We start from the raw sequence: 25,319 nt of genomic DNA, 5'->3' as shown, positions 1-25,319 counted from the left end.
AACCCAGGACACCCATCACAATCAGCAGGCAGGTCTCAAGGGTACCCAAAGGCCAGACAAAACCTTCAGAACTCTCAAATGATGCTGTAAATGGTCTGGTGGGGGAGCTGGGAGCATAATGGAATGTCTCCTTCATAGGGTGAACACCTGAGAAGGGAAAAAAGATGTGTAATTGCTAAACACTTCCATTATATACCTCCCAAAGTATAGAGATGGTGACCACACTGGGAACACAAGCCAGATCAGTTTCATGATCAATGAGTCTATTGTATTACAAGTAATTACCATAAAGTACAATGAAACAAAAACCTTAGGCCAAGGTCCCCAGCTGATAAATACTAACACAGCAAATACCAGCTGAAAGTAAGGTATGCTGAAACTCCAAGATGAAGAGCAACAACTTTGAGAGCCAATAAATCAGCATTGTAACAAGTGACTATTAATCCAAAACAATGAATGCTTATCACAAATACAATTAGACACACTCTGGTCAGATCTGTTGTTATCTCAACCCTTTGTGCCCCACATTGGGCGCCACAAAGAGCTGTGGTGGTTTAAACCCAGCCATTAACTCACAACCATGCAGCCGCCTGCTCGCTCCTCCCTCCGCCTTTCTTCTTCCCTCCTGCTCCGGGAGGGATGAGGAGGAGAACCAAAAGAATGTAACTCCCATGGGCTGAGATAAGAACAGTCCAGTAACTAAGGTATAACACAAACCACTACTGCTACCACCAATAATAATAATGATAATGGAAATAACAAGGGAAGAGAATACCACCACTCACCACCTGCTGATCAATACCCAGCCTGACCCGAGAAGTGGTCTAACCCTTCTGGGTAACTGCCCCCCGTTTACATACTGGGCATGACGTGCAGTGGTATGGAATACCTCTTTGGCTAGTTTGGGTCAGGTGTCCTGTCCCTGCTTCCTCACGGCTTCCCCTCCTCCCTGGCAGAGCATGAGACTCACAAAGTCCTTGGTCAGAGTAAACATTACGTAGGAACAACTAAAAACATCGGTGTTATCAGCGTTGTTCCCAGGCTGAAAGTCAAAACCACAGCACTGCACCAGCTACTAAGAAGGAGAAAAATGCCTGGTACTGCTTAACCCAGGACATGTTTGGAAGCAAAACTCGGATTCATCCATGTAATTTTGGTGCAAAAAAGGCAAAGCTTGCCCTGAGTTTGCAGGATGAAGGCAGCAATGTACTTTTGGGAGAAAAAGAAATATCTGTTTGAGAAAGTAGCTGAAGAAAGGAAAGAGGGGGAAAAGGACAAATGTTCCAGCAAGCTATGGTTCATCCCTGAGCCCTTACACCACACCAGTACCCCTCAGCTGATGGTGAGAACCTGTCAAGTCGTAGCCCAGCAACAGCTGGATTGCCCTGTACCACGCATCTTGGAAAGGGTGCAGTGCTCCTTACATCCTATGGATTTAAAGAATTGCAGTGACAGGTAGATTGACCAGAGATAGTGCATTGGACTTTCTGGTAGTTTGCCTTTCCATGCAAAACACATGTACAGGAGCAAACCCTGCCAATATCCAATCTGTTTTCTGTTCTTTAGTGTCTGAGGTGTGCACAAATGAGGAGCTGGTGCTTCTGCCTTGCCTCTTTTGTACTTTAAAATGGTATTTTATTTTCTCCCAAATTCCATCCAGAGCTGTCTTTCCCTTTCAAGCTGTTTCTTCAACTACTGACATCCAGTGGAAGAAATGTGACCGGCTTCACTTACTGGAGCGTGTACAGTGGGGTGTGCTGCACATACAGAGCAAGTAATTAGTGCAAGATGCACATTGCTAACGTGTTGTTTTTTTTTCTTGTAGTTTGCTCCCAAAGGCATCCAGGTGGTGGCTGGTCTAATAGGGGGAACTGTCTGCTTTCTTTGTGTCTGATGTCACTGTGCAAGAACCAAAAACAAAGGGAGAAAAAGGTCAGGATAAACAAGTTTCTTGAAGACAGCCAGTGTGTTTTGGAGCCAGCTATGCAGGGGGATGAGTATCCTTCTAACTGTACTGAGCTGATCAGCAGTGGTACAGAAGCTTGCAAAACGCTAGGAGATAGAGGTATGTCTGGATGAATAACTGAGGTTCCATACAGGGTAACAGAGAGACAGAGCAAAACTTTATCCCTGAATCCCCTGTACTGTGGCAGCTGTGTGTGAGTCGGTGAGCTGTCCACTGAAAGGCGAAGCAGAAAGAGTCTCCCTTGAGGGTAGCTGTGTTTAGCCTCTTGTCCTGGGTTCACCTCAAGGGGATTTGATTTTAGGGGGAGGGAAAGAAGGGGGGGGGGGGGGGGTGAGTTAACGAGTTACCTGACTGGGTTTAAACCACGACACCTCTCTTCAATAGTAACAAGTCATTGTGAAGTTCGACTTCTGTGTTAGTAACTTCTGAAAATTAAGACAGTGACTCACAATAGATTGATGGCGTTGTTCAACTGTGACCCCCAAAAGCCAGATGCTCACAGGACAGTTGGGAGATTTTGGCTCGACTCTAACACGCAACTTAAGTCTAAATTTTATTACTTCTAAGATGGTTCAGGTCTGACTCTGACTCAAATCCTCTTGAAGTTTCAGGAAGGACTCTTCAACAGACCAGAATGTAGCATCTGGGTCTTTAAGCTGTATATTAAAACCTTGCTAATCCACATTTCAAAGTGTCTGGCCGAGGTCAGAGATGAAGTGCTCATTCAATCTTCCTCTCACTCAATATTCCTGTAAGCACACAACTGAAACACTATCTGAAATGTTTTTGGTTTGTTTTTTTTTTGTTGTTTTGATGTTTTTCTTTCTTTAGTCATTGGTTTGTTCTGATGGGACTCAATCCTCATATGTTATACCTAAATTTAACTCGATTTAGTTAAAAAGCAAACCAAAGTGCTTGGCAGGATTAAATCAGTAGGAGAATATCTTTTCAGAGGTTTTGTACAAATTGATCAGCCTAATTTCCTAAAACACATGTGGGTTAGATGGATATGATTTTGTGTTCAGGTCTTACACAGTTTCAGGAAGAAGGCCATCAAGTACTTTGTAACTGAAATTAAAAGAGCAGTTACAAGAAGACTGGCTTTCCCTGCCCCCTGCCCCCCCCCCCCCCCCCCCAAATGAGTGATGTGTCCTGATGCAGTCTAAACTTACTCAAGAACACAAACAAGTGCCCCCATATGAGCAAAAAGGATTTATCCAGTGCACAGTTATTTACAAAAAAAAAAGCTGTTGTTTGTGTTTCAATCATCCAAAAACAGTAACTTTTTTCTTTTTTTTCTCTGTTGTTACCAAAGTAAGTACTTTACAGTTCAGTATGTTGCATAAAGTTGTGCATGTCATACGTATTTCTTGCCAGATTTCCATTTGAAGAGGGAATTGCCAGTGGTTTTATTCCTCAACTTTTGTCCCCTAGTGGTATGTAAATGAAAGTTTTAAAAAGTTGTGGGATAGTTGTAAGAGTGTAAAAGAATGCTTGTAGTCTCTCTACATCATCTTTTTTACTTAAAGAAGTCTTTTCGCTTATGGAAGTGGCATGCTCGTGGATCAGAATATAAAAGAAACAAACTTGGTGAACTCACCAAGAGCTACTTAGTCTATTTTTACTTTTTCCTCACAAAGAGTTAGTGCAATAAGTGTTGCTGTGGTGGTTGAATGCTACAGCTGCTGTCTGGGAGGCGTACTGGATAGTGAAGAATACTTGAGCTTTGGCAGGACTGCAGGAAACATCCTCTGTCAGGACTGTGGCCAAATACGGGTGAAGTTTTGTGGTCATGATCTGAGGAAGCCTCTGGTGTTCCCTCTGTGGCTCATGTCCTGTATCCCTTTCATACAATTAAGTAGTTGGAAATTGAAACTAAAGGTCCAGAAATGCATGAAGATGGAGGATGGACTGTTAATGATGAGCCACTTACCTTTTTCGAGGGCAGTAACTTTTAATCCCTGTCTTTTGCAGATCCCAAAGAAAATACTCCTGTTACTGTTGCACTAATCTTAACTGTGTCATCATTTTAATTATACATTATGAAGCCATGCAGTGTAATTGTATATTATGTAAAAAAAATTGCACATGCAGCATGAAACCAGAGCCAAACGGATAGGTGCCTCACTTGCTTGGAAAGGGTGGTGTTAGTTGTGGAATATTTAAGGGTGTGTGTCCTCATAGGGAGCCAGGCTGATACCAGTGAGGGAAAAGCAGCAGGTCAGTTGTAGTATATCTTTTATTGACACTGAACTTGGAACTAAGAGAACTTCAGCGAAGTGTTTCAGAACATGTTCCAGAGTCTTGATTTGAATATAGTTTGTGAAAAATACAGTTTGTGGAACTACGTATTGCATGGAAGAGATACCATATTAGCACATTTTTTTAAAACTTCATAGAAAAGGATTTCAGTACTAAAGTTATTTCAATGTGTACAATATTAGAAAATCTTCCTGGTGGCTTTCTTGAAGAGCACAAGTCATGGTCAAATCCAGGTTGCAAGGGTATTCTTGCATTTGCAGGCAGGACCTTAGCATGAACAGGAGTTCAGTGCCAGAAGCGCACTAACTTGGGACAGAATTGCTAATTGTCTAATTGCTAGTATAAACCTTCATTGCTGCAGGTATGGTAAGTAGGTGTGTTTCCTTCATCATGTTCTTCCTAGGCAGAAAAAGGACTTTCTAGCCATATTTGTATAGACTGCACTTAGCTGGTCTGATTTCTTTGTTTGTTAGTCCTAGCTGTGGAGATGGAAAGGGTTTTTTGACACCACTTTGTTTATAACCATCTATTTTTTCCCCCTTAACACCACCCTTTGGCCTAACAGTGGCTTAAAGCCTAAAATGTGTAGAGCACTCCCAGGTTCCCAGAGGTCTTGTTCATATTCCATCATCCCTGCTGTCAGTCACTGTGTATGCATTCTACCTGTTTGGGGGTGAGGGGAGCCCTCCCATTCTGTGCTTAGGTCAGCACATTGCACTCTGGGATCCTGTCCTATGGCTTTATTCTCAGTGTTGCTAACATTCTCTGCTGCGTGGAGTTGGTGAGTTTTTTGTGAATGGAAGATGCTCAAGTGAGCCTGTTTGCTTGAATGTGTAGGTTGGTTTACATGAATTAAGGAAATGGATCTGTCTCTTAAAATATATTGAAATACGATATTACTTTATAAATAATGTTTTGGTCTCACATGAATTAAGGAAATAGATCTGCCTCTTAAAATATGCTAAAATAGGATATTACTTTATAAATAATACTTTGTTCTTTACCTTGCCTCCCCAGGATTGTGCAGTATCCTGCAATCTGACATTGCCACATGCCCATATTGTCAACCTTCCACCCATCTTAATTTGTGAACAACAAACGCAGAATTTGCTGCCTTGGTGGGGTGAAGGATTTCTGTACTATGAGTCCTTTTATTCCTACTTGAAGAGGTGCTTGGTCTATGGCACTTGCTGCCCCTCAGGTTTGTACTTCTGCTTTATGAAGATGGATTCCTGCATGACAAGCATGCTGCAGGAGATGGTAACTGGCAGAAGGATTCAACCCTTGCATTGATTCAGACAGGGCAGTCCAGTGGGAGGTGGCTCTCTGGCCTGACTGCAAGGAGCCCTCTGCATTAGCAAGTCTTTGGCTGGTCTGTGTGCTATTACCAGGGTGCTGCTGGTAGAGATTTGCATAGTATTTGCAGCTATGAACTGTGTGGGTGATTGCTTTTTCTAAGTATTTGAATGAAATCTTAAAGCCAAGACTTTGGAATGAAACACAGCTTGCCTGTTGAGGATGTACCTTTAGTGTGAGGGAAGGTGTCTGATGTGAAGTAGATGGTGCTGAGAAATTGCTTCTGTAGTCACTGTCATTTTGGATGGCAGCTTAGGAACATGCTTTGATAGGCCTTGCAGATGTTAAATAGACGTGTCCGTTTTAATCATCATAAGCTCTGTCCTCAGACCATGTAGAGTTTTGGAGCACAGGGTGTAAATGAACAAATGCCTTTTTTGTGTGTTGTTCTTGAACCCTTTCTCCACCAGATTTTCATTAATGTCAGGAAAAGTTTACAGGTCTCGGCAAAGAGGGGACCTGTCCCAAGGGAATGCTCTTTCCCAGTTGTTTTCTACATCTGCTTTAGGGAATGTCGCTGGGAATTACTTTCTCTTGTGCTTGGGATATGTGGGGGAAGGTAAGGAAACTGGGGCTGGTGAATTCATCCTGTCCCATTGTGAATCAGCAGTAGGGCCTTCCTGTAACTGCCTAGTGCCACAGCTGGCCCTCAGCACTGGCAGCTCCTTCTGGGGAGAACCAAGTGATGACTGCAGTGAGAGCTCCTGATAATTGCCAGTAAAGTGTTTTCAGCCTTTAACTAGAGAGCCATGTTTTAGATTGTTGGTAAGCAAGAGAAATAAGTTTTTGTTGAACTTTCACATATTAAATTAAAGCCCCTAACAGTAGTTTGAATTCTAAGCCTTTTCACCTTCCTATAACCAGTTTTCAATCATACTGAGTTGTTTTTGTAATGGAGAATCAAAAGATACAAATTGTAAAAGGATTTGCAGCTTTAGGCTTTCTACACCACACAAAAAGGGTTCTAACTTTTAGCTTGGTTTTGTATTTCAGCTTCCAGACAGTAGTTATTGCTCAGTGAATTGACTGCCACAAAACTTGATTAACCCGGTACTTACACTGCTTTTTACATGCTAGGCTTGACAGCCACTTAGAGGAAAGGTCACTTGTCAGGACATCCTGTTCCTCAGCTGTTTGTTCTTGTAAGCTTCCTGAATTGCAACAGTTGAGTATTTGTAGATTTGCAAGAAAATTCCTCTGGGAATAGATTTGAAAGGTAATTTAATGATGTGACTAGCTACTAGTTTTACATTGTTTAAAGTTTTATGCTCTTACTAGGTTTTAATGGTACTAAACAAGTTGATGCTTTGCAAAACCAGCTCATCTTTGGCAGAAACTGAGACCTCTAATTTGTTGATCTGGGACTTCCCTGGATGACACAGTGTTTCTATAACTGTCTCAGGCAGCCTATGAATATTTAAGGTTTATTTATTTTCTGTCATTGTGAAACTGTTTTGTTTATTTTTTTCCCTAGATAAGCAACGTCTTGTTTTTTGTTTTACCACCCATATGTATGTGCTTGTTCCGTCAATATGCAACCTGTTTCAACAGCGGAATATATTTAATATGGACTCTGCTAGTTGTGGTTGGTAAGTTGCTTAGTCTCCATTTCCCTGTTCATGCATGAAATGAGAGAGGAAATCAGTTTTTCCTGCTTGTGCTTGATTGTTTTGTGAAACAAAGCAATCTTGACATCTGTGGAGTAGTTTGGTTATACTTGCTTGGAGCTGAAGCAACCTGGTTTCTGAAAGGAAAATGCTTTTTGCAATTTGAGGTTGATGGACGTAGGCATTAGCTCTGTTCCCTTCCTATCCTTCTTCTGCATAACTTCTTTTGTTTATATCTGTGCTTAATCTTGTCATTGGGCCAGGACACTCTCCAGCAGTGTTGATGCTCTTTCCTCTGTTGCTTAAATGAGAGCTGAAAGCGTTTGTGCTAGTGATACCAGCACGACAGAAGAGGGTAATAGGTTTTGCATTAAGTGAGAAGGCCCAAAGGCTTAGCTATTTTGTAGATGCAAGATTCTTTTAATTCCTAGAGGCACTGGCAACTTACAAACTTTTACATCAGAGCCATGTGGGGGGGCAGTGTGATATTTTTCACCTCTAAACCTGTATCATGGAGTAGTCATCAGATGCTACTTTTGATCTTTGTCTTGCCCATTCTCATCCTATTGAGAGAATTCCAAAGCAGCATTTGGCTTTTATTTCTTAATTGGTTTTATATTTAACTTTACCACTGGATGGTTCTTCACATCTACTTTTTTAGTAGAAGCTGGCATCTTTAGCTGCTGCTTTTGTAAAGGGTCTGCTTCTTTATTAATGAGGTGCTGATGATTTGGATTGCCTTCTTTGGAAAGTTGGCATTTGTGTTTTGGTTGTTTGGATTTGTTCTTTTTTTTTAAAAATCTTTTCTAGGCCAAATGGTATCCATCATTTGCTATGAAATTCTGAACATGCACAGCATGTTTTGATCTCTATAGTACTGCAACTGTTCATAATGCCTTTTTTATTGATTCTTCCAGGAATTGGATCTGTTTACTTCCACGCCACCCTCAGTTTCCTGGGCCAGATGCTGGATGAGCTGGCTATTCTCTGGGTCCTGATGTGTGCTTTTGCCATGTGGTTCCCTAGGAGATACCTGCCCAAAGTTTTTCGGAATGACAGGTAAACATACAATCATACATGTATATTTTCATGTTTGTTGAAACTTCTTATGCTGATACCTAAATCTGCACATAATGGCACTGAGTTGTCATCCAACCTTAGCGCTGCCACCACTACTTTTTCTCACTCCATTCTCTTCCTATTGCTTGTAGCCTGGAGAAGAGCAGGCTGTGTGGAGACCTCATAGCAGGCTTCCAGGATGCTGGAGAGGGGCTCTTCATTAGGAACTGTAGCAAGAGGACAAGGGGCAACGGGTTCAGACTTAAACAGGGGAAGTTTAGGAAGAAATTCTTTACTGTAAGAGTGGTGAGACACTGGAATGGGTTGCCCAAGGATGTTGTGAATGCTCCATCCCTGGCTGTGTTCAAGGCCAGGTTGGACGAAGTCTTGGGTAACATGGTCTAGCGTGAGATGTCCCTGTCCATGGTAGGGGGGTTGGAACTAGATGATCTGAAGGGCCTTTCCAACCCTAACCATTCTGTGATTCTATGATCTCAGCCCATTTTTTTCAGAATTCCCAAGTCTGCAGTTGCTGATGGTTTATGCCCTGTAACTTCAGATCTTGGGATGAGGTGAGTTGCCTCTGGAAGTGCTTGTTCTTGTTGATTCTAGGGAGACCTTTACATGAGTAGCTTACATAAGTTGCAGCTAAAGTAAGGGAAACCCTCTTACCTTCTTCCTTCTGTATAGCCTAAGTGTGCATGAAGGTGGACCTATGGAAGTCAGCTGTATTTTCGTCGGAATAATTAAGGCAGTGGTTAAGGATGGTGTTTAAGTATTCAAAGTCTAGGTGTTTATTATAAGCCTGTTATGAACATAATTTTAAGAATTGTGGGTTTAGTATTTAGAATTTAGTAATTAGAAATTTTCTCCCCCCAAAAATCCTATTCAGGAGCCGATTTAAAGCTGCTGTAGGTGTCCTGTCTGGAGTTACTACCTGCCTTGCCTTCATTAAGCCTGCCATCAACAACATTTCACTAATGACTCTGGGTGTTCCCTGCACAGCTTTGCTCGTTGCTGAGTTGAAGAGGTGAGTACATTTCTCCTGTATGCAGTGTTGTCTTCTGAGATCCTTAGGCCAACGTGTGACAATACAGTAGATCTGACTTCATCTCCTTCTGCAGATCAAAAATTCTTCTACCACAGGTAAGTGCAGATCTGGTATAAACTTCCTCTGCCAGTTCAAGACATTTTTGACAAGGATTTTTCTCTTTTTCCCCTGGGCCAAATAGTAGGTCAGCTATTGGCTGACTTCTTGTGACAAAATGTCTTGCTGCAACCTGATCTAACTCAAATTTGTTTGTTTATTGTGGAATCAGGGCAAGGGTTTCACTCTACTGAGCATTTCTGCTCTATAGTCTATGTAAGGGTGAGGTGATTGCATGATCACAGTCTAGATACTAGAAGGAATGTGGATCAAGGCCCAAGCATGCATGGAAAATTCTCAATAGTTCTCAAAATTGTACATTACTTTTACACCACTTTGTCTTCTGACATGTATTATATGATGGAGCCAGACCAACAAAGATAAGGTTAATCACTAGATTGTGGAGGATAACTGTCAATCATGGTCTTAGAAACTATAAAGCCAGAATGCAAATAGAGAAGAACCTGAGACAGATCTTAGCATTTTAGTGTTACCATGGTAGCAATACCAGCAGCTGTACAGATACTTCTTTTCTTCAATCTTTTCATTGGGTGCACAAATGACCAGACAAGCATGGGCATATGAACTTGTCTTTTCCCCTTCTTCTCCAGTGTCTAAGAAAGATTTTACAACTTATGTTGCCCTTAGATATTGCTTATGTCCATCAAAAGAAACAAACAGGACTAAATATCTGCATTCTGACTGTTCCTATTAGAAAAGAGATTCTCCTGTTTGCTATCTTACCCTATTGTGCCACTGCTTCTCCATACAGTGGAAGCCTTTGCTAACAGTGTTTTGTAAAGGTGCTTGTGAGTCTTATCTCATTAGACAACCTGCTGAGCAGTATTTATTTCTGTCAAAGAAGCTTGGGAGACAGCACACAAGTTAATTGTAGACAAGTAGTTGAATGTTGGTGGGGACGTCTCATTTTGATGTGAGCACTGAGGAACTGCTGACAAAGCAAATGGAGATCTGTATATGGCACTGAATAATATATGTGAACTCTATACATATCAGTTTTCCAGGCATAAGCTCCTGAGAAAATTGGACGGTTAGTGTGCTTCAAAATTAGTATTGCTTCAAATCCAGGAATAGGTATGCCTACAGATTTTGCTTTTTCAAACTCCCTCTGAAAAAAGTTCTTATCTTACCAAAATGTGGAGTTTTCCTGTCTGTTGTTTGAAAAAGAATTAAAAACACAGATAAACTTTCTTTTGAATTGGTGATTAAAAAGGGACCTAAAGTGACGTATGCCGTCTTGATTGTGTATTGGATGATGTAATACCTTTTTTTTTTTTTTTTTACAAATTCCTAAGTATAAAAGGGAAATAAGTAAGAGTTTTATTTTAAGCTATATTGATCCCTAGGAGATTTAAGTAAGATATATTCTTGTAAACCTGGAAGAGAGAAGTTGTGGTGTATCATGACACGGACTCAAGATGATGAGGAGACACAAATCCAACCTTATTACAATCAAGTCCTCTTTATCCCCTTGTTCGGTACTTTCCCAACCTGCACAAGCATGCCATGTTCAGTCTCATTGGCCCCTGTAAAAATCCCCAGGTAAATAGTCCAATTGCAGTGCTGAGGACACACTGTAACAGTTTCACCCCGCTGTCTCAGACCCGCTGGTCTGGCCTCGACTGAGACTCCCTGCTACAGGAACATCCTGGCCTAATCCCCCAAGGCTTGCTTGTTTACCTTTGCTGTCTTTCAATATTCCAACTTAACTGCCCCAGGTCTTGTTAAGTGTCAAGCCCTCAGAGCTCATTCCCAGACTGTTTTTCATGCAAATCTTACCACCTTCACTCTTCACAAGAAGTCATCTCATCCATTTTGGTAGTAGGGAAAATAATACAAGCATTATTTAAAATGCCTGCAATTCTTCCCTTCTCTACTAGCACAGTCATTAGGGAGCTACACATCTGAGGCCTGGCAATCTGCAGCAGAAGTTTATCTGTGAAACTGGTATTTGGGGAAGGAAGAGAAAAGCCTCCAGAGAAGTTTCTTCTGTTCTGTGCTGTGTTGTGTTGTGATGTGTTAGACCAAAACTCCCTGTTCTTATTCCCCTGGTGTCAATCTTGTACAGAATTCTGGTGAATCAGAACAACTGTGTTTTCAAATGAGAATTCTCTGTACCTCACTTGTCCTTGATGAGGAGATAGTATTGTCACAAAAGAGTGCTATGTTCTTGAATGAAGAGTTGGTAGGGTAGTTTATGCTAGGAAGTATTGTGAGTGGGAGATGATCAAAAGAGAAAAAGGTAGCTAAGTGCATTACTTGTGCATGAAAGACAAAGAAATGGTAAAACTGTATTCTCGTTTCTGTCCAAACAAATCCCTTAATGTGTTTCATAAAGAGACCCCCACAAAAGCTCTCCTAGGGGATGGTGTCAGGGGCGAAGCAGATATGGATCCTTTGGTTTGCTGGTTCAAGCCAAACCACCAGTGAGATTAAAATGTCATCAAATTAGTATGAGAGTTATTCAGTGAGTTACTGTTGACGCGGGAGTCACGGACAATGCAGAGATGATCAATGTGATCAAGCGATTGCCAAATTTATTACAAAGCCTTAACTCCTTATATACTGTTTCTTACATGCACTTACAGTCATTTGGCCTATTATGATTGGGTACATGTCTTGAAGACCCTTAGTGACTAACATATAATTGGTTAAACACAGGTGTGAGAACTCGACCTACGAAAGCTTGCCAACAGTCCACAGTTCTCATTAGCTCAGTGAATTCCAGCTTCTTATCTTGCTTGCTTAAGCTTCTTCGGGCCTCTCATGGCCTTGCTGTATCTTTCAGGATTATTCAGAGTTTATGTACTACTTATGCATTCTCCCGTGAGAGCACTGTCTCCACATCTCCCCCTTTTTGTTTTATATATGTTTTGGGTGACCCTACTTGAGCAGGGGATTTGGGCTAGATCATATCTCCAACATATGCCAACTACAGGCTGCTGGGCCTGCCCCTTTTTTCTGCTGTATGGCTCTCTGATAACAGGGGAGGCCATCCTTCACATCAAGGTCTGGCATGGCATGTGTCCCCACCGCTTCACGCCTGCTGGGTTGCAGCCAACAGCGGAGCTAAAGGTTCTTCTTGGTGGCAAACACAGAGGCCAACCCAGTCTTGCCCTTGACTGTGGTAGCAGGCATTTTGTCAGCCTCAGTCCTTGCACCTTGTTGTCAATGCAGAGTTTCACCTGCTTCATCCAGTAACAAGTCGCTACTACAGCAAGGCACACACAAATTTACATTAGCAGAGTGACTATTACAGGGTGCAGCAGCATGTTGAAGATGCTGATGGCAGCGAGGGACTAGCCAAAGAAATTTCTTACCAGTGGAATTCTCCCACCCTCTTAATTTGTTCCATCACCTGCTTTATAACACTACCATTGTGTTAGAATCTTTCCAGCTTTTGCCTTAGCATTTTCTAGCAGCTACTGCAAATTTCCGTACTCTTAGCATTTCTTTTACAAGTGACAAATCCATACAATACAAGGTGTAGTTCTTCATTAGCAACTGGCTAGTAAATACAGGTGGTTTTATACACAAAATCACAGCCTCTAATAATAGCTACTTTACAAGCACACATATTCAGGATGTTACTTTTCAGTTGTCCCCAAGTGATGTTTTGCAATCGTTAGTTTTTCTCTTCCTCTGTCTCATGCTGCCTGGGGTACTCACAGTCAGCTCCTGTAGCTGAGGCATCAGGTTTTTCCATTCGTCTGTCCAGCTCATGGCATGGGTTGACAAACTTTGCAGGCAGTCGCCATGGACCTGTAGGCAGGAGGACACATATATACCCCCTCCTCCAGGTTATCAGTTCTTGAGAAGCAGACAGGTTAAACTGCACATTGTTAACAGTCACGGAGTTTGATGCATCATTGCCTCTTTTTTTTTTTTTTTTTTCTCCTTCCACCCTGATGCTGCTTAGGTGATGGCTAATAAAGCTTGTGGTTGCACTACCCCACTCGCTTTTTTAGTTAGCAGTTCTTATTTCAACCGATCTATCTATTCCTCTATTCCTCCAAGGCTTGGATTCACCCCCAGGTTACCTTAAACATACTAAGCAAGGCTCCTACCATGCACCCACTGTGTTTCGGGTGCTCTTTAGGCTTTGTCTGTGGTGTCTCTACAAACTGCCTCAGTACCGCAATAGATTGAGGGGTTGGGTTTTGCTTTGTTTTGTTTTGTTTTTTATTGGTTTGTTTGTTTTGTTGGTTTTTTTTTTCTTCACTCCTCGGCTCTGGCGTCCATCCTGGCTGTTCCGCCGGTGGAGCACTAGGAGCTGAATTGGAGGTCAGGTTTTTTTGTTTTGTTTTGTTTTGTTTTGTTTTGTTTGTTTGTTTGTTGTGTTTTTGTTTTTTTTTAAAAGTCGCTCACCCTGCTTTGCACAGCTACAAACGCCGGCCTGCTCGGCAGCAGCCATAAAAGCGTGCCTGCTCGGCAGCAGCTACAGCTGCCTGCGTGCTTCAGCAGCAACCATAAATACCAGCCGGTAACCTTACTTTTGTATTAACCCTTTCTTGCCCGAAATGTTAAACTGCTACCGGTTAAAAACTTTTACATGAACCCAACAACAAAAAATACACAGAACACTGTCTGCCCTCAACACACACACACACACACACACACACACACATATGGGATCCCACAAGCACACGCCACACAACTACAATATTTGAAGCACAAAATCCAGACAATCATTACTCCCACTACAGTCCCACATACAGAATGTGGCACAAGGACCCTGTGGAGACTAACAGGAAACCAGCTCCGAGAAGCATTATTGCAGTGCGAGGTGGCAGGCTAATCCTTAGTGGGCGTCCCCACAGAGGCTCTGCCTTCCCCACATCGTATGAGGCTTGGGCTTTTATACTGACCAAAATGCACACTCATTCCGACACAGGTGGCCAGCCTATGTTGAAAGAAGTGGCCAGCAATATCTATAAAGGTCTCCAAAGGTCGATACAAACCTTGACATACTTATATTTACCAACTTCTAGTACATGAGTATCACAGAGAAGCTGTATCAAATGACTTGTTTAAGGGGTCCCAAGTCCACAGTCCATCACAGTATGCCCAATACCCCTGATAAGAGCATAAAAGAGACCTTCTCACCACCAGAAAATCACACAATACATCTGCATCCCGCGCTGGTTTCGCTTCCCTAGAGGTTCGGGGGGGGAGGGGGGGGGGGGTGTCTGTTTTTTTTGTTTTTTTGTTTTTGGTAACTTTAACATAAAAAAAGGTTGCTCCCTTCACTTTAAGAAGGGCTGAAAACATCCATAAAACGGATGTCCTGAGCTCAAATTTCAGTTCATTCAATCACTGACAAGGGAGGTGTCCTGGAGCGGTGCTGACTCTTTCCATGGTTTCACCCATCGAGCTGGTACCCACCGCAAACTGGAATCTGTAATTTACACACATATAACCTCAACCTGTTAGTTTTGATTCCACAGGACCTTTCCAAATGCCAGTTTCCAAATCCTTGTACTGGACCAGAATACCCAGAGTTTTAGTCATATAACCTGAACCTAATGCCTGACCACGTATTATAGCAGGGGAGTCATTAAAGTCTCCTGTCAATAGCACAAAAAAATCATAACATATACAGCTTGAGTATAAGAGGATTTTAACCCATATGTGGTCACCGCTTGTCGGGCCTCCTTAACTATTTTGAGATCAAAAGCTTCCCGCTCTTTAGCCCCCTGCTGTGTAGTAAACACAGGATATGCAGAGAGGCCCATTGCAGAAAATTCACCTGTAATAATCACATCTTTGATTAACCCGTGCCAAAAGTGCGCAGGATTTGTGCCCCCCCCCCGATACCTCTCCCACCCCCTCCCCGTTTGCCTTCTTTAAGGAAGGGGTTTTACAGAGAATAAGGTGGAGGCACTGATGGAGATGTCTCAATCCCAGTCTCGAGGGCTTCAAGCTTTTTCATCAATTGTTGCAGCTGAGCGTCTCCAAGGCCAGTAAGTAGTTGCTGATGAGCTGAGCAGACTGACCTGGGAGACGAAGAGTCAGAGTCTGGAAGCAGAGGATATAAATCTGGCTTGGATTCAGGGAACTCGGAGTCTGGTCCTGGGTCAAACTCAGGGTCTCTGTTGTTCACAGCTATGTCTTTCTTGTCAGGTGTCTCTTGTTTGGTGTGTGGCCATCTGCGGACCTGGCTCTTGCTTTCATTGGCTCGGGGCGTTGATTTTTTCAGCGCCATTCCAGGTACCACAGGAGGTGCAAAAGTCATACCCGCAGCACTATGATGGGGGTTAGGGGAGACAGCCCCTTCTGGAACTGTGGAGGCAAATACAGAAGCTACCGCCACCCTTTCCAGTTTCATCTCTTTCAAAGTCTCAAACACCCATCTCCAAAGTGTAGAGTGTTTCTGTGCATCTTTGGTCCCTTTACTAACCTTGCGATCACGGGACCACTTTAACAGCCTCTGTAAGGCGGCACTATCGTATTGCAGTCCTCTCTTAGAGAGAATGTGTTGGAGGAGCTTCACCACCGCCTGTTCCTGTTTGGATAGCAAGTGCCCCATCTCCTCCCAGGCTGCTCACCTGATCAGGGCGAGATTCCCCAAGTTTTGCAGACATCTGACTTCTCAGCGCCGGGGCAGCGCTGAATTTCGGCCGGCTCTCTGCCCCCTCCTTTTCGTTGGACCTTCAAACTCATCTTTGTCGAGTTATCGATCAGAGGGTCCCTGTCCGGGCGCCACTTGTTGACACGGGAGTCACGGACAATGCAGAGATGATCAATGTGATCAAGCGATTGCCAAATCTATTACAAAGCCTTAACTCCTTATATACTGTTTCTTACATGCACTTACAGTCATTTGGCCTATTATGATTGGGTACATGTCTTGAAGACCCTTAGTGACTAACATATAATTGGTTAAACACAGGTGTGAGAACTTGACCTCAAAAGCTTGCCAACAGTCCACAGTTCTCATTAGCTCAGTGAATTCCAGCTTCTTATCTTGCTTGCTTAAGCTTCTTCGGGCCTCTCATGGCCTTGCTGTATCTTTCAGGATTATTCAGAGTTTATGTACTACTTATGCATTCTCCTGTGAGAACACTGTCTCCACAAGTTACCATCAGGCATCTAACTATCTCCATGTGCAGACAGATGCTAGAATATTGTTGCATAGCTGGCATTAGCCCTGAGCATTGAAGGTTTACTCTGTCCATTCGTGCCTGATTCTCCTACTAGAAACCTGTCTGTGGGGAAGCCCTGCTTCATTGTTGCAGGTTGCTTACTGCTCTTTTATTCCCTTGACTAAAAGGTTAAGCTACTTAAAAATTTAAAATATTCCTTAGGGTATAAAGGGAGATAACTGTGTCAAAATGAATCAGACAATTAATTGACATCCAACAAGTTGCATGATTTGAAGAAACGCTGCTGTGTTTTGCTGGGGGTGCCATGACTTTGGAAGCTAAAGCTGCTGAAATCGTGTACCAGTGCAGTCCCTCAGACAGCAAATGGCTAGGACACAGTAGTGTTTGCAGAAACTATGGTATTAAAATAACTGCTGTTTGTGTTAAACCAAAAAGACCATGCATTGTGTAGGCAAAAGTTGGAAGTGGAAGTGCAAGCGCAAGCTTCTTTCAGACCAGAGCAGGATAGGAGCATGTCACAAATCTGTGCACAGCGGCATAAAGAGCTCTTTAAACCCTTAGCTGGCAGTTTCTGTGTCAGTGGTAGTTTGAATGATCAGTGTCTGTGTCTATTAAGAAATAAAAGAAATGGGTTGGGTCCGTCTCTCTTGCCAGCATCTGGGTGGTATTTATGTTATATCTCCTCATTGTAGTAAAAGCAGTGGCAGGTAGGAAGCTTTGAAGTCCTCTGTCTCCCCTGCAAGCTTGTCCTTAGCCCATCCAAAACCCAGTTACTGCAGGAACTGAAGGCTCTATAATGGGTGAAAACCTGAGAGTTTGCACAGACCATCAAGTTGTGCTGCCCTTGTTGTGCTTGACTCTTTCTGCCTTAGAGTTATCTTTTGCAGTACACCTTGCAACATCCTGTCTGAAGTTTATAAAAATAAATGGTAGTACCTGATGGTGGTAGTGAGCAAACCTGTCATTAAAATCTGTACCATTTCTATGGCTGATCTCGCACTGGGAAAGTTTCTTCATGTAAGCTCTCAGTTTTCCTTTGCAGCCTTGAATCCTAGGTAATATGAAGGTTAATTTTTCTCTCCTCTCGGTGTTCAAACTAGTCCGATATTGTCAGGCACAGTCAATTACAAAGAAGGTGGATATTTGAGGCCAAGCGTCTTATCTTAAATGGAATGCAGTTGCACATTTATGTCCTTCAGAAAAGTCCAAGAAAGCCCCTGTGTTCTTAATACACACACCCTTTCCTCTGTCAGAATACACAAGTATCTAGCACAGCAGTCCAGTTTTATCTGTCAAAAGTGCAAAACTGACCCATCCAGTTTGGTCACAGTTCTTATGAACAGTTGTGCATCTCACTGAAGAGTATAAATCTGCCTTAGCATTAATGGGTGAGAATTAAGCTCTGTATACATAATACAGCAGTGGTTTTTGACCAGTAACAATTTCCCCCATCTTTTATGAAGGGATCCATGCTCTCTAGTTATTTGGTAGAAGCAGGAATCCTTCAAAATATGGAGGATTTACCAGTATAGTTTTACTTACAAAACCATGCCAAGTCTTGATTGTATTTCTTACTGGGATGTCTCATAAAAGAGCATAAGGAAGAACTTGTATAGCTGAGCTCTGGAGCTTGATACGCAACTCAAAAATCTCCTTACTCTTTCCTTTCTTTGTGATTCTTGTAGCCTTTTTAAACTTAAAAACACTGTTTCAGAGGAAACAAGCCTTTTCACAGTATGCAGCATAGACAATCTTGAAGCCATTTGGGCAAGCCCTGTCTCCTCTGACTATGTCTTGTGGCTTGCCAAGTGGATTGGAGGGTTCAGGTGTAAGAAAAAAAGCCATTTTGGTTTATATGTTTTGTGGAGTGTTAATTTTTGTGGCAGTCGTGTAGGTGTGTTTATTATGAAAACAGCTATTGTGGTATCTTTCTTGTGGAGAGGATTATGGTTTAAACTGGTAGTTGAAGTACTCTTTTGAATAATAAAGATAAGTGTGATGATTTTGAATGTGGCATCATTTAAGGATGGCTTAAAAAAGAAGTATGAGATCCTGAAATCAACTTGTGCAAAGGACACTAGAGAAAATCCTCTATCAACAAGATTAGGCAGTTGGTAGCTTTTCTGTTGTTAATCCAGTAGCTATAAAGGTGCCTTCTGTTCATCTTTAGGAGTTTCTTAATCCCAAATATCTGTTAAAATGGCAACTGAAAGAGCATTTCAAGAGTGAAAAAAATATATTCTACAGGGAAAACTCTGCTAATCCTTTAGCTTGCAATACACCAGTGCCAGCTATACTGCTGCTCCAGCAATATATTCCTGGACAGAGCACTCTGTGTACATTTTTAATTTTTCTGAATGCTTTCCTGGGTTCCTTTTTGTTGTGGTTTAAGCCCACCTGGCAGCGCAGCACCATGAGCCGTTTGCTCACCCTCCCCTTCCTCTTCCAGGCAGGATGGTGTTCCAAGTTCATAGGATTCCCATGAACAAAGACTGGACACCAAACACAATGTAAACAATCAAATGCTCTAGTCTATTTATTGAGTTATTAGTGCAAAGCAAATATATATATATGAACACGAAGCAGGTTACATAGATACCAACCCCTGGTTGAATGGGATACCGCCGAGCAGAAGGAGATGGAACATGTTGTGTGGTTGAAGAGGTGACAGGCAGTGGGTCGTCAGGGCATCCTCCAAATCAAGATGTGTGTCTGGTCTTCTCACCCATCCATCCTTGCACAGGTTCTTATATACCCCCTTGGGTTGGAGTGGAAAATTACAAGTTGCAACATGAGCGCACACTTAACCAGCATGTGAACAGAGGTTTACTGGTGTAAGACTCCCTTTTGCTAACAGCGGTGTTAGCTCCCCTATTTTCAAGGTGATGTTCCCACAACCTGTGCCAAACAGTACTTTTCTATTTTTGTGTGTTTCACCATGGACCATTATCCATTGTCACTGACACATGCCACCCCATGGTCTGTGGTTGGAACACACAAATATTTTACCATCCTTGCTACAGTTTTATGTAATTTACTGTCTATAAGAGAATGGATTAGCGCTAAAAGACAAGGAACACAACATAAAATACATAAAACCCCAATACCTATTACCACTAATAACATAACAGCTTCTAGCAGCCAGTCTCACCCCCAGGTCCATCCCTGAAAGAGGTTCCACCTGGTGTTTTCTGCTAGCTGGCTAGTGAGGGTCTTTAACTTTTGTATTTATGCATGTATTGAACTGGAGCGGTCACTTAAATTCATGCAACATAACCCGTCAAAGTCTTCACACCCATGCTTATGCACTAAAAGCAAAAAAATTAATAGCTGCCCTATTTTTGTTTTGCACGATCAAGGCGGCAAGCACTTTGGCTTCGGTTCTTTGCAGACTGGTAACAAGTTTCTAGATGACATGGAGGAAAAACAAAGCAAAGCAAAGCAGTGATATGCAGGCTCCAAAACCAATGTGTTGGCCAGATATACTGGGAGTCTTGGGAACCTGGAGATAGATGCTGTTACTTGCAAAGACAGTCCTTGGCTTTCTTTATCCCCTTCTCTGCTTAAGGAATCTTAAATCACACAAGAGCAGCTTCTTGACATTAGCCTTAGAGAACAGAAGATTCAAATATGATAGTTAGTTATTATTGTAGTTACTTACACTAATGATGAAACCTGCTTTAGATGACCCTGCTTGAGCAGGGAATTTGGACTAGATCACTTCTCATGCCAAACACAGAATGCTTGGCCTCCCTTCCCTCCTGGATGGCACTCTTATAACAGAGGAGGCCATTCCTCACATCAAGCTCTGGCATGGCATGTGTCCCCACTGCTCAGTGCCTGCTGGGTTGCAGCCAACAGCAGAGCTAAAGGTTCTTCTTGGTGGCAAAAGCAGAGGCCAACCCAGTCGTGCCCTTGACTATGGTAGGAGGCATTTGGCCAGCCTCAGGCCTTGCACCTCGTTGTCAATGCGGAGTTTCACCTGCTTCATCCAATAAAGAGTTGCTACTATGGCAAAGCACACACAGATTTACATTAGCAGTATAACTACTACAGGGTGCAGCAGTGCATTGAAGATGCTGGTGGCAGTGGGGGACCAGCCAAAGAAAATTTCCCACCAGTGGAATTCTCCCACCCTCTTAATTGGTTCCATTGCCTGCGTTATAATACTACCATCGTATTAGTTTCTCTGGCTTCTGCCTTAGCATTTTCTATCAGCTGCTGTAAATTTGCATGCTCTAACATCTCTTTTACAAGTGACAAATCCATATGATACAAGGTGTAGTTTCTTATTAGCAACTGGCTAGTAAATAGAGGTGGTTTATACACAAAATCATAGCCTCTAGTAACAGCTACATTGCAAGCACACATACTCAGGTCATTACTTTTTAGTTGCCCAAGTGATGTTTTGCACATCATTCCTTTTTCTCTTCCTCTGTCTCATTCTGCTTGGGGTCTTCAAGGACAGCACCTGAAGCTGAGGCATCGGGTTCTTCAACTTGTCTGTCCAGCTCCAACAGGTCTGACCACCATGGACCTGTAGGTAGGACACAAACATACCCCCTCCCCTAGGTTATCAGTTCCACTGACCCTTCCCGTTTCTGAGGGCCCAAAGGATCACAATACGACATTCACCTTTAAGCCACAGGGATTTACACCCATGGCAAATGAGGATTGAGCTGTCGACTGACAGTCAGGGCAAGACCTGACAAAATCTGCTTTGCTTGAGAAGAAGGCAGGTTAAGCTGTTTCTTTAAAACAGAGGCACTCTGATGAAAAAAGGAATGTGAAGCAGCTGCAGAAGTGAACTGCAGAGTGTTAACAGTCAAGGAGTTAGCTATGTCATTACCCACACTTAAAGGGCCAAACAGGTTGGAATGCGACCTAATATGACCAATAAAAACAGAATAATTAATGCAGCAGCCAATACAGGAGCCCTACAAGCCTCTGCTCCAACATCCCAACTTGCCCCAGTCAACTCGGCAATGTCTGTAAATTTTCGTCTGACTGGGGCTAACACAGCCCTGCAATCCCCACACCCCCACACCTGCACCCTCATATGCTAACAGAAGTGCACAAGCAGCCCCGTGACCCTCAATCTGCCTTTGTACAGCATTGTCCAGTCGGTATATAAAAGACCCCCAGGTGAACACCTGCTAAAGAAGTAGTCTCCCTGCCCCTATCCAGGCACTCTTCTCCAGGCCCAAACAGCAACACAAGTGGCCTGCTGGAACTCTAGAGGGCTTAGATCTGAGCTATGAAGCCAAACAGAAACCACATCAATCACAGTGACTGTCTTCAGTCCCTGTAATTCTGTTCTATAAACAGTCACTCCTCAGGCTGTTTCCCAGCCCAGCCTGGCACCCGTGCACACAAACACTCCCTGGCCTGCTCAAGACCCAGGTGCACTATCAGCAATTCTTCAATTATCCATGTAACAGGAACAGGATGGCTTGCAGTTGTTTATATCTCCTCCTTTTCTACTCTGCCCTTATCATGAGCTGCTTTGTCCAAGGCAAGTCCTGGTGAATTCCCTAACTGGCTTAGCTTTTCAGTCACTTGTTCAATGGGTTTTCCTTGTTCTATGGTAGTATGGGGTTTTTTGCATCCACCCCATCTAGCAATACAGTATCTGCTCCGTCCTCTGTGAGGCAAACTGGCCAGTTCTGATGTGTCTCCCCTGGCCTTTGCTTCAGTTTATCCAATAAGTTCTTAATCTCCTCAAGACTATAGTCTGTCAATTCATCTGTTCTTACTTGTCTATTTGCCTTGGTAATCATCTTACATTTAAACACAGGAGATTTGCAGGCTGCTTTCTTTTTCATGTCTGTCTCATCTGCAGTATTTGATTCTGACTCAGGGGTACCCCAAATATCTCCATTCTGTGTCTCCTGGTCCCAGTCAGGATCAGACACAAGGGCATGGACCCATGGCCTCACTGCCCTGGTATCTTTTTTATTGCTCTTTTTTTTTGTGACGCAGCGGCTATAAATGCCTGCCTCTGCAACAGCAATTCTGCTGTGTCCCTTTCTAGCTTGGAATGTAAATCAGCTACTTGTTGCTGCAACTCTGTGTTCTTATCTACCATGCCTTTGTAGGCAAGCAGCAAGCAGCCTGTCATGTGTCCAGCATGACTCGGTCACTCCTTCAAGTGGGTATGGGTGGTTTCTACAAACTCACCCCAATACTTTAGCACTCCTGTGGGGTCCTTAGCTCCCCATGGTTCAGGTCCTACATTAGTGCAAGTCTCTATTTTATCCCACAATGTGCTTCATGGTTCCTGTGTACACCCTGGCCACTCCACAGGAGGAGCCACGGCCCAAGGCTCTTTCCTATGAAATATAGCAATAGTATATGACACAACAACCTTAAAGCAACCCTGACAGCACACACACAGACCAAGCCGCGCTTCCACACACACAGAACAGCTCCTCTTGGTGCAGCTCTGCGCCCCACTGCCCAGGCCCTGTTCTCAGTCTGCACTGTTTGTACTGTGAGAATCCGGGATTCCGGGTTGAGAGAAATGAAACACAATAAAGGAGTACAACTAGTTTGTTAATACACAACCCTATCACAACTACCAAGGCGTGGCACGATCCAGTAGCTGTGCACTCGCTACACGGCCCCACTAAGGTGTGGCACGATCCGATAGCTGTGCACTCCACTACACGGCCCCACTCTACTCGTATTATCCCAAAATGTTTCTCACAATCTCACAGACCCGGAATCCCATACTTGTCACCAGTTATGTTGCAATACCTAGCATTCCCATGAGCAAAGACTGGACACCAAACACAATGTAAGCAATCAAATGCTCTAGGCTATTTATTATTAGTGCAAAGCAGATATTTTTGTATTAATGCAAAGCAGGTTACATACATACCAACCCCTGGTTGAATGGGATACTGCTGAGCAGGAGAAGGAGATGGAACATGTTGCCTGGTCGGAGGGGTGGTAGGCAGTGTGTTGGTAGGGCGTCCCCTGAATCAAGGTGCTCATCTGTCCTTCTCACCCATCCATCCCTGCGCAGGTGCTTATATCCCCCCTTGTGTTGGAGTGGAAAATTACAAGTTGCAACATCAGCGCACATGTGGCCAGCATGTGAACAGAGGTTTACTGGTATAAGACTCGCTTTTTCTAACAGCCCTGTTAACTCCCCTATTTTGAAGGTGATGTTCCCACAAACTGTGCCAAACAGTACTTTTCTGGTTTTGTGTGTTTCACCATGGACCATTATCCATTGTCACTGACACAGATGGGGAGGAGAATCAAAAGAGTGTAAACCCCCTGGGCTGAGATAAGAACAGTCCAATAACTAAAGTATAATACAAAACTACTACTACTACTAACAATAACAATAAGGCAAATAACAAGGGGAGAGAATATAAAGCTAAAAAGTGAAAGGAAAAAAAGCCCCCATAAACAGAAGTGATGTGCAACACAATTGCTCACCACCTGCCGACCGATATCCAGCCCTGCCTGAGTACTGATCTGCCCTTCTGGGTGTCTTCCGCCAGTTTATATACTGGGCATGACATGCTGTGGTATGGAATACCTCTTTGGCTAGTTTGGGTCAGGTGTCCTGTCTCTGCTTCCTTCTGGCTTCTTGTGCCCCTCCTTACTGGCAGAACATGAGAGACTGAAAAATCTTTGATCAGAGTAAGCATTACTTAGTAACAGCTAAAATCTCTGTGTGTTACCAGCATTGTTCGCAGACTAAAGCCAAAACACAGCACTGCACCAGCTGCTAGGAAGGAGGAAAATCACTGTTACAGCTGAAATAGGACACCTTAGCTAAACTCTGCTACTAGTGGCAGTTCTGCTTTTCTACCACAGAGAGACAGGAGTTATTCTCTTCTGTCCTTCTACAGCTGAGTAGCTGGAGATCATCTTTGTGTTGGAGGGTGTAGTGATATATTTTAGCTTGGGACGAGCTGGCATTACTACTTCCCTGACACTGAATGCAGGGTAGCCTGTGGCTTGTAGGCTGTGTAGGGCCATGCAGACAATTAGCAGTAAGTGTTGGAAAAGTTAGAACTCTCTAAATATATCAAATGAGAACATCAGGTTTCAGGCTGACAAGTATTTTGTGTGAAAGACAGGAAGACCAAATTGCTTTCTGGCCTGTGTTGCACTGTGTTAGTCTGTTGTCAAGGACAGTTGTGTATAAAGATTAGGGAGCATAAATACTACTGCAATACAGGCAGTAAAGACATGTTTGACTATTCAAGCTCCCTCCTTCAAGGATACACATTTTTATTGCTTATGAGTGTCACAATGTAAAGTGTCCCTTTAAAAGACCTGTTTGCCAGGCATTTCTCGTCTTCAGATGCAGTGAATTGTCCCAGGAATTGTGTGGAAGAAGACTTGTGATTCAGTGTCAAATCTACTGGGATGGCTAGATTGGAGCAGAGAGAAGAGTTGGCTGCTGATCTGATGAAGGGGAAGAGACATTCCCAATATATTCATGACAGAAGTGTAAGACGTAGAAGATGAGTGTGGAATAGAGAAGCCCCTCTTGAAGACCTTGGGACAGAGGAAGTGATTGTGGGGTGATTGGCATTGACTTGTTTTTTTCTACAATACAGAAGACAGGGGCCTGCAATCCTCACAAAGTTTGAGTATTCCTTGTTACACTGACTAGAGATTTGGCTTTTTGGTTTACTGTTGACATGTACTTCAAACAAGTCACTTTAAGCAAATTATTCTGTCATCTGATCAGTAGATGTGGGACTGCTTTAGGAGATAGGAATTAACCAACTAAAAAAACTGTCATCCAGTTCCTTTTTTTACCA

General features: G+C 43.0%; 1 protein-coding gene across 1 annotated transcript in view; it reads left to right on the top strand.

Annotated features, from left to right (window-relative positions):
• Positions 1-1,864: 1,864 nt before the first annotated feature.
• Positions 1,865-25,319, top strand: part of ACER2 (alkaline ceramidase 2) — a 29,127-nt gene continuing 5,672 nt past the window's right edge. The window contains exons 1-4 of the mRNA XM_057432935.1: positions 1,865-1,932; positions 7,059-7,173; positions 8,109-8,250; positions 9,143-9,280. Of these exons, the coding sequence (XP_057288918.1) occupies positions 1,894-1,932; positions 7,059-7,173; positions 8,109-8,250; positions 9,143-9,280 (434 nt within the window). The 5' untranslated portion in view covers positions 1,865-1,893. The remainder of the gene's footprint in view (positions 1,933-7,058; positions 7,174-8,108; positions 8,251-9,142; positions 9,281-25,319) is intronic.

The sequence above is a fragment of the Pezoporus wallicus genome, unplaced genomic scaffold, assembly GCF_028554395.1.
Source record: "Pezoporus wallicus isolate ANWC-B61680 ecotype Strahan unplaced genomic scaffold, APGP_CSIRO_Pwel_v1 contig_2910, whole genome shotgun sequence".
Lineage (NCBI taxonomy): Eukaryota > Metazoa > Chordata > Aves > Psittaciformes > Psittacidae > Pezoporus > Pezoporus wallicus.
The sequence above is the reverse complement of the archived record's forward strand: the minus strand, read 5'-3'. Positions and strand labels throughout refer to the sequence as shown.